The 13,463-nt window shown below is 38.7% G+C and overlaps 1 protein-coding gene across 9 annotated transcripts; it reads left to right on the top strand.

Annotated features, from left to right (window-relative positions):
* The first annotated feature begins 2,296 nt into the window (after window positions 1-2,296).
* On the top strand, window positions 2,297-13,379 carry LOC112560468 (glycoprotein 3-alpha-L-fucosyltransferase A-like). 9 transcript variants are annotated; one of them, XM_025232345.1, is made up of 4 exons: window positions 3,865-4,520; window positions 6,913-6,997; window positions 9,641-10,741; window positions 12,378-13,379. In XM_025232345.1, exons 3-4 carry the CDS (start codon window positions 9,774-9,776, stop codon window positions 12,769-12,771), a joined length of 1,362 nt encoding a protein of 453 aa, XP_025088130.1. In that variant the 5' UTR covers window positions 3,865-4,520; window positions 6,913-6,997; window positions 9,641-9,773; the 3' UTR covers window positions 12,772-13,379. The 9 variants fall into 9 exon arrangements, with proteins under 9 accessions (XP_025088128.1, XP_025088130.1, XP_025088129.1 ...); XM_025232344.1 differs by having other exon boundaries at window positions 6,869-6,997; XM_025232348.1 differs by lacking the exons at window positions 3,865-4,520; window positions 6,913-6,997 and adding exons at window positions 7,964-7,978; window positions 8,633-8,765.
* The last annotated feature ends 84 nt before the right edge of the window (window positions 13,380-13,463 follow it).

The raw sequence follows: 13,463 nt of genomic DNA, 5'->3' as shown, positions 1-13,463 counted from the left end.
CACAACGGAACAGATAGCTCGACACTCAGTTCTTCGAAACTTGAGAAGTCGACCAGTTATCCATAAAAATGAAAGTTCGTTTTATGCGAGTAGTAACTCGATCCTGTCTAGTTAATGGGAAGTATACACTTTATCTAGTAATCAATTGCAGTAAACCAGGTTATGACACTAGATGATATTCTCGCTCTAGCAGACAAGCCCATAAAACTGAAGGAAAGTCCAAACCCCGTAATCAAGTAAAAAAACACTATCCCTGACTAAAGCCTTAATTTTGTCCGCCGTTTGACTCTTTGACTCGCGTCTTTGTCAGGCTTAGGGTCTGATCTCGGACTGTATGGAGGTTTAATAAGATATTCTAAAGGTTAGTCGTTAAACGCTTTTCTGGTATATGGTCTAATTGCTTTCAGGTACAAACATCACACACACACCTGCAGATTGAGTTTACAGTCTACTCTGAATATTATATTCAGAGAAGAGAGTCGTCTAGTTTCAAAAGTGCCCAGCGCTAACATGAGCACGGGTATGTATTAATGTGATAACGTTTCTCTCTCTCTCTCTCTCACTCACAGTGCGCGCACTATAGAATTACAGCAAAGCATATCAAATTAAATAAAGACAAAATAAAAGTCAAGCTCAAATTAATAAACAGATATCGGGTGCAATATAGTTAACACCTAATTGACACTTATAAGTCAAGCAGTCAGGACAACAAATTAAGGAGCTTGCAATAAAATGCGTCGTGTGATATTTTTGTTCCCTTTCTTTTCCGAAATTGTATTCATTGTAGAGAACATCTTGGCATAATACTTTTTTTGTAGAGTTGTGACATATTGTTTTTAAGTAAATCTGTTAGAAAACGTTTAGTTATTTCTGTAAACTTAGGGTACACTTGTTGAAATGTACCCTTATTTTCCGTAAAGCCGGTCAAGGGTACAAATTAGGGCGTTGATGAGGGCATCCTTCTTCACGTAAAAAAGAAAACATATTTGATTTTCTATTCTTCTATTTTTTTAACTGGTCAAAGTCGTTTATTATTTCATTAGTATTGATGGTGGATAAAAATTTACATTCTTGAACTGCAATTGTATCCCATTCCAAATAATTAAAAAGACTTAAAATTGTTTTGTCTGATTTAAAACATATTGGAACATATTCTTATTAATAAAGCATGGATATTTTCTTTTAGTACGAGGCTACGAATTTTTTAAGGCATTTCATAATGCGTGAAGCTCTTCTGACTTTTTTTCCAACTCTGGCGGCAAAAATGGGGCGTCTTGTGAAATTCAAACTGCGGAATGATTATTTTAAAACTTTTTATCCTACTTTCAGTTCTTTGGCATATTTTGCTGGCTCATCAACAAATATGCATTAAAAATGAAGCACAAATTTGTCAAGTAATAGTGACACTCTAGGACACAAATTGTAAGCATGCCAGCACTGCATGTTCGTTCTCATCAAAACTTTGAAGTTACCCATGCAGTGAACTCTAGAAATGCGAGCTAAATCCGTTTATCTGTTTATCTGAATATTCAATACTAAAATAATAAAATAATATGTACATCGACAAAATCTAAGATTTCTGAAAGTCGATCAATGTTGATGCCAACGATCAAGCATCAGGCTTTGCTAAGGCACCCGTCGTTTGCTGCAGATGTTCGTGTCACATTAGTCACAAACTTTTCGCTTGCTCTGTTTTGGAAATTCACGAGGAACAGCTGGGTGTTTGAAGCTGAAGCTGAAAATGTGGTTTGCTAATAATGTTTCGACAACTTTTTTCCCATAGTAAGCACAATATGATTCGGATACTGAACTGTCATCTAATCCGGAAGAGGACAAACTGACACGTGGGGTGAAGGTCACTTCCATGGAAAATTCTCCAAATGATCCATCTTATGATCTTAATGCTCCAAACTGCTGATACTAAAATGTTTTGTCGGGCGCGTAATGCAGAGACCAAAGTAGATGGTCCCTGTAGTGAATGTAGTCTATATACGCTTCTTGCCTGTCGTCTGGACATCACACCTGACCCACGTACTCGACCTACGGTTAACTCCACTCACTAACAATAATTAGGGACAGTTTTCAGGGGTTGGTACAGGTGTGCGAAGGTATGAAATGTGGTTTTACAACATATACTGGGCGTGGCCGATAAAGATCGAGATGTACAGATCGTTACTATAGAGATTTCAACCGTTCGTGCTTTACTTTCGTCCTTCTGCTCCCCCATCCCCACCATAACTCTGTTGAAGAAATGGTTAAAAATAAAAAGGAACAAGAAAGGCTCGAAGACATGACTGCGACTGCTGCTGTGCAAAAGCAGATGTGCCAGTTCTCATCCAGCGTGTTCTCGCGACATGGCACCCGAGTGCTAAACTCTGCCCTACAAATATTGATTTTTTCCTCGGCAGGTTCTTGCGAGGAATGTGATCGTGTGCTGAACCAATCACAGTTACACGCCAAACGTCGTGGCCCGGACTACTAGTAGCAGTTGTCACTACACGGAACTCTGTGGTGTTTACAAATTTAATGAGCACTGGGGCCTTCGTGGAAACATGCCGCGGTCTCATCTCTTATTCCTAACACTGACCGACGAAGCCAGACCACGCAGGACATAGCAACGTGGGCTGTACCGGCCGATGGTGAAATGGTGTAGCGAATGCTGTTTCCGACAGATCGCAGACGACATCGACTCGATCGTGCGATGCACTGGAGCTGACCATGGCTTTCTGCCATGCCGCGTTCTGGGCATCGAATGCCAACTGTGCGCAAAATGAAAGACTTTCACAACTGGTCTTAGATACCTGTTCTAATCGCCATACCAGTGAACACTGAGATTGCGACAACGTATAATGCATCAGACTGCTCAGACTATAGACAGCGCTATGGCCTCTGTAAAGAATACCACCTCTGCTCATTCTATGTCAAAATATTGCTCGCTGGTCTAAGGTGAGTATAGAATATAGTCTGCTATTTTTCAAGCTAAACAAGTCCTGAACAAATGCTCTATCATATACCTTCTCCCCACCCTTTCTTTACAACAACTTCATCTGCCGCGTCAACAATCATTTAGTTAATCGATCCAGTTTTAAAATTAATGTTTTCTTTTTTAAATGACTGAATACACTGTAAAGCGTATTTCCCTCGGCGTGCACACGTTTGTGTGAGAGAGTGCTTGATTGGATGTGCTTGTGAATCCGTGTGTAAACAGGAAATACAGATCGAGGAACGATGAAAGAGAATTTCATTAATAGGTGAAACGGGGGTGAGATTGCGCGCTAACAAATTGTCGTCTCACACGTACCAGTTGCTATTACGACTTGGCTGACAGAAAATTAGTTTTCGTTAATGTTTGTATTTCATTATATATATTTTATAATGTATATTGAATTTACATGTGAGTGCTAGTTAGTACCTGGTTCCATATCATAATAGTGACGGACATGTTTCTAACACCAAACATTTTGGAAATTGATAGATCATCGTTGACTGTCAAAAAAAAAAAAAAAAAAACCCACGTGTGTGTTTATGATAAAATAATTGGTATTAAATTGTTTATTAACAACACTATCGAATTTTAATCTTTGTTTCCCCCATTACATGTGTTTGTCTTCTTTGTGCGTTTTGTTCCAATTTTATCATAATTTATATCTGACATGTACTATTGCGATGAATAGTTACGATTGATGGCGTTGAGTTTGTTTTATATATTTATAATTCAGTTGCAAGTGAAGTGTTAAGAGGAGACTGCGGGCTTCAAAAGAAACGTTGATCAAAATGGACGATATTCTCAATGTTATCACCTCTGGACAAAAAGTTTGAAAGCGATTGCAAAGTTATATAGGTATTGCCTAACTTTTCATCAAATTTACATGTGTATACATATTTCCGAAACAATATTGTGTGACTCCAACTCTGAGAAAGCTCGATCTGTACACACATCCGTTTATATCTGGACAATTAGACGAATTTTCCGCGTTAACTTCTACAAACAAAGCATATGTCCGTGGTCTGAATCTGGCTGAATTTGTTTTCGTATCGATGCATTTACTCGCTTTATTTGGCGCAGCAACTACACTGCCTAGTGGGCGCACAAACTTAACAGACAATAAAAAAAAAAAAAAACACCCGCGTTTACACAGTCACACTTAGACCACATACAATTGATACAAACTAGTCGCATTATCTTATCTTTAGTGCAGAAGTGTGTGCTCCCCTCCAAAACTGAACTGCAACAAGCAGCAGCTACCGGATCGTACCCAACTATCATCTCACCTCAAGAAAAGTGTATTTGCACAAGCGCGTCGTGACCACCCACCCATATCCCGGAACAGTGTAAACGGGTGTCGCCATAGCAAGCCAAAAATAGTTGCGTGTTATCCAGCAGCGACACATTGCTGGCCACTCGCACCTGTTCTGAGCTTGTGGTAGCCCTGCTTGTCGCAGCAAGTTACCCCTTGCTATACTCTAGTGGCCGCAACAGTAAGATGGTAAATTGTTTAAGACCTGCGTGACAAATACAGGTGAGGATTAGACTTGTTTTGAAGTTTGATTGTGCAGTATGCGTAATACACAGGTATCTTTTTTTCCACAGCCAGTGCATAGGTACCGTTGAGTACTCTGCATTCGTACCCGTATTTCAAAAGATTAGCCACCCGACTCCTTGTGTTCAGTGCTTTCTCTCACTTGCAAGTACTGGGGTTACCGATCGTGAATCTCTTTAATTGCTGGACTTTTGTATAGTCATGAAGGTACTATAACAGTTTCTGTTACATCATTTTCTCACGGAGGTGACAATGATAGCGCTTCCATGTGATGTACTACGTCAAGTAGCCCTAATTAATCTATTACGTGCCAATTACTTCCGTTTGATGTACTACGTCAAGTAGACCTACGTGCCAATTATACTTCCTGAGACCAAACCCATCCGATCTGAGGGGGTGGGGGGAATGGGGGATATGAGTCTAAATGCTGTTTGCAGACAGTTACACAAAACTTTGCATTTGCCTATTGTACCTAGAAATTTCATTCCAAGGTTACTAGACGGGTATGTTGACAAGCTGTGCAAAAACAACTAGCAATAGGCGATCTGCGGACTGGGTACATGCATACAGCAGTTCTGCTTGTCCCCATATCATGCAAGCATAGTTTCATCCGCTAGCAGCTGGCCGTACTTTCATTAGTTTTTGTACTTTTCAAAGCTAGTGCTTTTCTGAAGTGTGCATATAAGTTTTTCAAACATTTTTTGGCAGGAAGAACAAGTGTTGTAATAAGCAGTCATAAAAGGATAGGAGAGAAGGGTATTCCAACAGCAACTATACACACTGATGTGGGTATTAAATTTTACAGTAACTATATATACAGTGATTGAAATCAGAAAAAGTGTCACCTTAAAGAAAAGATGAAAAAGCATCTATAGGTAGAATGGAACATGCAGAAATTAGGAAGAGAAAGTGGTGAAATAAGGTTGTATTAAAAATCCGTTTTCACTGTTAATTTATAGGGCATTAACATAGCAAGTGCAGACTTCCAGCAACTTTCAAAACTGTCAGCTGTATGTGTCTCCTACATATTTTTATTATGCTCAATAAAAATTAACTGATGAAAATCTATGCAGGTTAAATGAAGAAAGAGCTATATAATATGATAATGCAAAATTATGTCATATGAGCATTTAATTTAGCAAATTGGTTTATGCCAGCTTTTTTCCAAAGACAATTTGTGTGGTTAAAGATTTTCTGTTATAATTATTTAGCGTTATATCCTCTAATTCTAGTAATTATTCATATAAGAATAAGCTTGAGGGCATGAAGGAGATTAATAGAGCCAAGATTCTAAACTAAGTTTTCTTTCATATATGGCACACCAGTGCAAATTTAAGAGTATATGATATTGTTAAGTGCATTTTTGAAAGATTGACTACAATTTTTAAGAATATATTTATACTCCTGTACAGATTTAGGAAAAAAAGTGTTTGAGATAGAAAAAGGACATTTAGGGTATTTGTGAGGTAGTAAAGTGCTCCTTTAGTAACTGTTTTGCAAAATAAACATATTTGTTATGCTAAACTGATGATATATTAGGCTGCTTGTAATTTTTTGTAATATAAAAAATGTGAGTCTTAGCATACTAACGGCCATAACCGTTCAACTTATGGGAGTGGATAATGTTAATAGTGAATATGACTTTTCTTCTATAGAAATGTGAGTTCTTAAAATGTGGTAAAAGCTTTAAAAGCTTTTCACTTTGCCAAGTTCTTTAATGTGTCACAACTACTTCAGGGGATTTGCATTTCACTACATTTTCCATCACTGTGCATCTGCTGATACTCTGATGTTCAGCTGGTTGTTGGCAGTTACAGATCCCAAGACATAAACTCACCCTAGAAATATAATACTGAGAAGGTCGTGAGATTGTGGCACATCAGCACCAAACACTGTGTGGTGTAGATTTCTTCCAGAGGACAAAAATGTCCAGGGATTTGATCATAGGACAGTCAGTGGATCACTGTCTGTGTCCGGTTGGGGGGGCAGGTCTCCATTTGTCAGAATCTCCTGTATCTGGTTGATCTGGTTGAGATCACCCACAGTCAGGGGTATGCTGAAAGCGCATACACTATTTCCTGTAAGTTTAGGACTGTGTTTCTTAAGGCCCTTCTTGACAGGACAAATAAAGAGGAACATGTGACCAAATTTGGCAGAGCTGTGGCATGATGGTTATATATAAAAACTATGTCAAAGCTTGGTCAAACATTCAGCAACACATGTGAGGTTAAGAAAGGCTTTTACATGTAGGCAATTAAGAAAAAGAGTACACCATGTGCTTTATGCAGAAAGCTGCTGAACAAATGTTTCTCTTCTTATGAAACTAGGCCACATGTTATCCCGTAGTGGGAAGAGCTTGCTCCGTTTTCAGCGATTGTCGCAGTGCGGGTATTGGCGACGTGGAAATGACGATTGGTGTGCATGGCAAGAGTAGTACTACTGCAGAGGAAGAAACAGTAAGCATCTCTAAAATGTTCTGGCATGTGATGTCTAGATAAATATCAATTACTGGACATTTTATTGAAACGGAAGAAGTAACTAACATTATTAGTTAATAAATAAATGCTAATCTACTCTTTCAGTGGCCCATCTTAACTACCGTTTTCTTACTCAAAACGTTCCAACTTGGGGATGAAATGCTATCGATTCAGATAGGTGACGTTGGTCCTGCCTTTGTGTGCTTTGTCTTTGATGCTACTAATAATAATGGTGAAGTCCAGTTTGGACAGAGCCAGAAAAAAAGACGCTAATCCGTGATTGAGGTGCACGTGTGCAAGCAGAGAGAGAGAGAGAAAGGGAGGGGGACGGCAAAAAGAAAAAAATCCAATGTTTTAATAGGTTGTAGAGTTAGACACTTCTTGCGGACCTTGGTTTTCAAGGCCAAAGTTTTAAAAAATGTACTGTTAATGCTGTTGAATATGCTTAATATTCATTTCATTCATTCTCTTGATTTGTAATCCCCTGCGTTGATCAACCCATAGCAGTTGTCGAGGGGTGGAGGTAAATACTTCACCTGCTTATTCTTCCTTGTGCGCCAGTCTCCCTCCGGTGAACCGGAAGGACAGTCTCAGAGTGTTGGTCCTTGTCACATGGTCAAGTCAGAAATATTTGCACCTTTTAACTGTTGTCAGAAGAAGTTCTTAGCGGCACCAGTCAACCGATGTAGACGCATTTTCATAGTGTCACTAAAATATTATTCGCGCAAATAAGGGAATTCTAATCGATAACAAAACGTTACACCAACTTTGTCTGTCAGTCTTTATTTGAGACTTTGGAGGGGAGTAAAAATATTTATATAAATCGCAAAAGATGTTTTAAAAATATATGCAATTAAACAAATAATATTCTGGTGTTTTTTACACAATTATATTTTATCTGTTACTTCCGGTGAGCAGAGATGAGAACTAGGACGTGAAAACGTTTCTGGATCTAAACGTGTCAGTATCAATTTGTTTTCTTCTCTTTGTATGTCTGGGTTGCATCATACTATGCTATCTTTTAATTATTTTTGGCAAAAATAAGAAAAGTTCTATAGTATTAAAAGATTAAAAGTCTACCAAATCACCGGAAGTTCGTAGATCTTGTAGAACATTCGACGAAAGATGGTATTCACCATCTTTGATTCTACCCAAAACATAGTTCGTTTGGAATGTACACATCCTTGCAGTGGTTTCATGATTATTACTAGGTGTTTACCTTCGTTTTTAGACTATTCTCATGAAAGGAAAAAATAGTCTATTGTAGTGGATGCAATTGATAATGTTGTGAAAAGCAAAATTATTCTTACATACAGCAAGCGATCAGTGAATGTTCTTGGCGTTACCTACTTTATTTACCAGTGTGCTTGGGATATGCAGTTTCAAAAACTATACCTAAAATAGGTAAGTGCGTATTAAAAACCCGTTGTCCCAAAGGTTTTCATTGTATCCATGCACATTTCTTGTGAATGGGTACAAGAAACAGTCGGATATTTCAGTGGTTAAGTGGAGTTTTATCACATTAATATGGGAAGATTTTCATCTAGCACAAGATGCTACTAATTATTATTTTTGTTTTTTGCTAATCGAAGACTGTAAATTCTGTTGTGAAAGATTATCGCAGAATTAACAGGTAGCCTATCTTGATGGTGACAAAAGCTCAACGTCTGTATGTACTGCTGCTTTTACTGCGAGGACTTTTCGGTGTCACCATCGCCACCACGGACAAGTTCGTGATCGCCTCAAAGTAACTGTGTAATACTTCATTCTTCCCCCAAAAGTTACATTAACCATTTTTGATAGTTGTTTTCGAAGGAACTCTTCCTTATTAGCGTAATTTAGCATCAAGAATACACTACACATGTACATGCATTTGATTCCGCTACAGTGGAATACAGAGTATAACGTATGCTACCTTTGAAACTAATGAGCAGTGGTGTTTTCGTCTCAAGAAAATTCGACTTATTATAAGTTCTTCAAGAAGTATTTTACATTTGTAACGGTAAACAATAGGACAAGTTTATGGGACTTTATATACAGAATGCTATTTTAAACGGAGTTTGCTTTATTATATCGATATATATATAATTGATTATCATTGTTGTCGTAGTTGTCATTTCTTCATATATGATATTTCTTGGGGAAACGGAGAGCCGAGTGGTTAGAGTACTAGCGTCCGAAAACGAGAGGTATGCTGGTTCGATACCCGTGTAGTGTAGCAAACTTCCCTTAGTTGACCCAGCTGTCGAGAATAGGTATGCGACTCTAAAGAGGTTTGGGGAAGGTAAGGCAGCTATGGAGAGAAGGACACCGCCTTCACATAAAGATGGCTCCGAGAAAAGTGAGGTCTCAATCGCCAAAGACCTAAATAAACAAACAAAAAACCCTTTTCCTTTTATATTATAGACCTAAAGTTGGAACTTTGCTCGACTGAAATTTTCTAGTTTTATGCAGGTGTACTTTTTAGCACCGGTTTTTATAAATGATGTCTGCACGATCATTAACACCAGCTTCCAAAAATGGCGCCTGCACAGACTTTTGAACAAACACTGTCACATTTCTTAAGATAATTAAGAAAGTAAAACGTCTGTTAACATTTTTTCTCCCTTTCTTTCTTTTCAGTCTCCACTATAATCGTAAACAACCATCTGTCATCAGAAGTGAAGTGAGGAGAGAGCTGTTGAGTGTCCATATGGTGCAGTCCCACAAAGGAATTCGGTCGCGCTGCACGTTATATTGGTGTCGATAGGAAAGCATGCGTCTGTACGTGAAAAAGCTTCTACAGATTCTTCTGGCAGGATTCTTGCTCGTTGTCATTTATCTCAACTTAAACGTTATGGACATGGGATTCGACGCTCAACATCGCAATGGTGCCCTTCCATGGGGAGGCAACTTCCGGCATGCTCCTCGGCATCTGCCGACTTTCTTCGGTAAGGGCATCCACGATTACGTTTTACATAACCGACTGATGCAGAACTCATCGAGACCTTTCGTTTTAAAGAGACCTTCCATTTATCCAAGTCTTGATCAATATTCGGACGACAGAATCGTTAGCCAGCTTCAATTCATTCCTCAATCCCTACAAGACCAAAAAGAAGTTCCTCTAAAGAAGATTCTCGTATATAGTGGCTTGTCAAGCTGGAGCATTCCTCGTGGGCAAACCTTATTTAAAGAGCAAAAGTGCGCTGTGAGTAGCTGTACTCTACTTGACGAACACTCAAAGCTCGATGAAGCAGATGTTGTCCTTTTTCAGCATTCGGTAAGTCAAAGAGACCCTAAGAAGTCCATGAATCAGATTTGGGCATTGTTTATGCTGGAGTCGCCATACCATACCATGACATTTTCTTCGAGCCGTTCTTTTTTCAACTGGACGGCTACATATCGTCACGACTCCACCATTGTTGCTCCTTACGAAAAGTTCGTGCCTTTTAATTCGTCTGTGCAGCCGCCCCGGCCCAAGAACTATGCAGAAGGCAAGACGAAGAAGGTTGCCTGGTTTGTCTCCAACTGTGGAGCAAGGAATGGCCGACGGCAATATGCCAATGAACTATCTCAATATATCCAAGTTGACATTTATGGTGCGTGCGGGACGCTTAAGTGTCCTCGATTCCAGAACAATAAATGCTTTGAGATGCTGAACAAAGACTACAAGTTTTACCTGGCCTTCGAGAACTCGAATTGCAGGGACTACATCACAGAAAAATTTTTCATCAATGGACTCAAGTAAGTCTGGATGTTTTTATTTCACATGCGAAACCATAAAATGAAACACTTGTTCTTAGCTATAGAATAGACCAACTTTAAAATATCTTTCCTCCCCTTGAGTATCGCACATTGCTCTCGACAATATCAGCTCTGTCGAGTGAGTTTACCATCGGCGACTAGATAGATATAATGGAGTAACAGAACGATAACAGTTAAATGACATTGTCACTTGCCTTCATTCACAGTGACGGGTTACAGTTTCGCCTGCACTGATGTCTTGGTTAAGAAAATGTTAGCCTCTCTCTTTCCCCGGCGATTGTTTACATTTTTTGGTTCCTTACCAGCAGCTGTCTGCCTTATTTTTATGCAAGTTAGTTTTCCAGTTTACTGCAGTGCGTCATAGCATTTATTATCGTGCTACATCTAACAGAATATAGTCAATGTCGCCTGACTTTCTGGCTCTTTCTCTCTCCTCCCTCTCTCGCGCGTGTGTATGTGTTTTTCTGACTTAGATCAAAGACTGCGAGATAAAAATTAAAAATAAATACTTCCATATGCCTTACACACGCGCCATTTGGTTCACACTTCTGTTCTATTTTCGAACTAAACTGTGTAAAATTTTGTTTACAATTATTTCTATTTTCTTTTTTTTTTAATATATATATATACTGAATTCACGCATTTTAATTAATGTAGTGTTGCACTTCCACAGAGCTGCGAAACCTACAAATTTCTCAAGTAATGTTTTAAGATAAATTCGTAGAGCGGCAATAAAGCCTAGCACTAAACTGTAGCTCATCAGATTTTTTTTAAATTACAAGATGAATCATTTGGTCCAATAACTTTTTATAAGGCACTTACATATCATCACTGTAGTGTACCCCATCCCTAAAATTAAAAGAGATTCAAACTCCGAGTTTAACTTTTACCGTGTTTTCTGATCTAAGGTTAAAATCAGTGTACATATGTTAATATTTTGATCGGGTTCTTATGTTCAGACACTACTTTGATTATTAGTGTATTTTCTTTGTCATGTAATACTGCGTCAAAAATATTTGATAACAGGTAGTGTCGAAATATCAACTTTCGTGTATCTTGTTTATTATAAAATGTGTGTACGATGAGACTCTATAAACCAGTGCGGCTTATTTGTGGACACATTTTTTTTTTAATTTAGTGGGTCCGTCTTATATACAGGTGTGCTTAATAATCCGAAATTTATGGTATTCACAACTCTCTTACGTTTTCAGACTCCGTTGGAAAATGCTATTAAAAGTTCTTTTTAACGGGACAAATTTGGACGAAGTTTGACAAAGTTTTTAACAAGAAGGTTATTTTAAAAAATAGTTTCCCAGACTTGGTCAAATTTCGTGCTGATTTATTTGGTTAAGAAGAATCTTGTGTTAATGGCTTTTTTCAAATTCTACGCGATGGTAAAACACTGAATGACTGTGCACTGAAGTTTGATATGCTGTTTGATTGGGTAGAGGTACACAGGTAATCGCTTGTGTGTGATCATGCGTACAGGAGTTGCAGAGGAGCAAGGATTTACATGTACGGTCCGTGGTAAGAGGACTTTGGATTTGTCGATTTCTAGATTTTTTTTTTTTTTTCAAACCACAACAACTAACCTTCTTTCACATCATTCTGGCAGGCATGACGTGATTCCAATTGTGATGGGCGCGGCCCCCGAGGACTACCAGAGAGCAGCGCCGCCACATTCGTTCATCCACGTTGACGATTTCGAATCGCCCAAGGAGCTAGCAGAGTATCTGCTGAAGCTGGACAAAGATGACACGCTTTATAACAGCTATTTTGCCTGGAAGGGAACTGGTGACATCATCAACACGTTCTTCTGGTGCCGAATGTGCGCCTTGGCAAACGATGTTCCCAACCGTGGACCTTCTTGGTTTGAAGACGTTGAGTCCTGGTGGCGTGGACCCGGAGTGTGCATCGGTCAGCAAACCTGGCGGCGGACGCCACATAACAAAACTATTGCAGATCTTGCCATTACGCTGAAGGAGAGGACGTTAGCAACATCGAACTAGGAGTAGCATTTTTGTTCTCTGGAGGCAGTCTGCCAATGAGCCAAAACAAAAGTCTTACCCGCCCAACCCCCATAAAAAAAACAAAAGTGTATTATTTTAATGTTCAGACATAAAGGATATGTTAAATTAAGGACTAATTGTAGAGGTGAATATTGGTTTAAATAATGATTCTCATCTTCCTGATTTAGATACATAGTATGGCAGTGAGAGAGATTAGATGGGCACCGCCCATATGTAAAGCTGGCCCCGAGAAAAGTGGTCTCTAACACCTCACCCCCAACGACCCGAAAAGGTTAGGAGATGACCTTTACCTTTACTTTATTTTTGTTGCTGTCTCGGACAGCTTTTTGTGTTGTTAATGGTTATTTTTACTACCAAAATTATACTAACCAGCTGTCTCAAAGTGTGTATGCATATGAATATTGTTGCTGCATCTTTTCATACTCTTTCATTTCTACACAATCTTGCCTGTTAAATGAAGAACGTAAAGTGAATCAAAACACTGATTTTCAAAATTATAGAAGCACACTTGATAATTGATTGTATATTACTTGAAAGACTAACACTTGATTGAAAATTAAATCAGAATAAATTGTTGAAAGTATAAATCGTGCTATTGTTAAGACCATTGTTAAGAAAGGCATCCTGTTGAAATTAATAAAAGCTTTTTAGTTTATGTTCACACACAGGCG

The sequence above is a fragment of the Pomacea canaliculata genome, linkage group LG3 (genome assembly GCF_003073045.1).
Source record: "Pomacea canaliculata isolate SZHN2017 linkage group LG3, ASM307304v1, whole genome shotgun sequence".
In the NCBI taxonomy this organism is placed as follows: Eukaryota; Metazoa; Mollusca; class Gastropoda; order Architaenioglossa; family Ampullariidae; genus Pomacea; species Pomacea canaliculata.
Note: the sequence above shows the minus strand (reverse complement) of the source record. Positions and strands in the feature narration are given on the sequence as shown.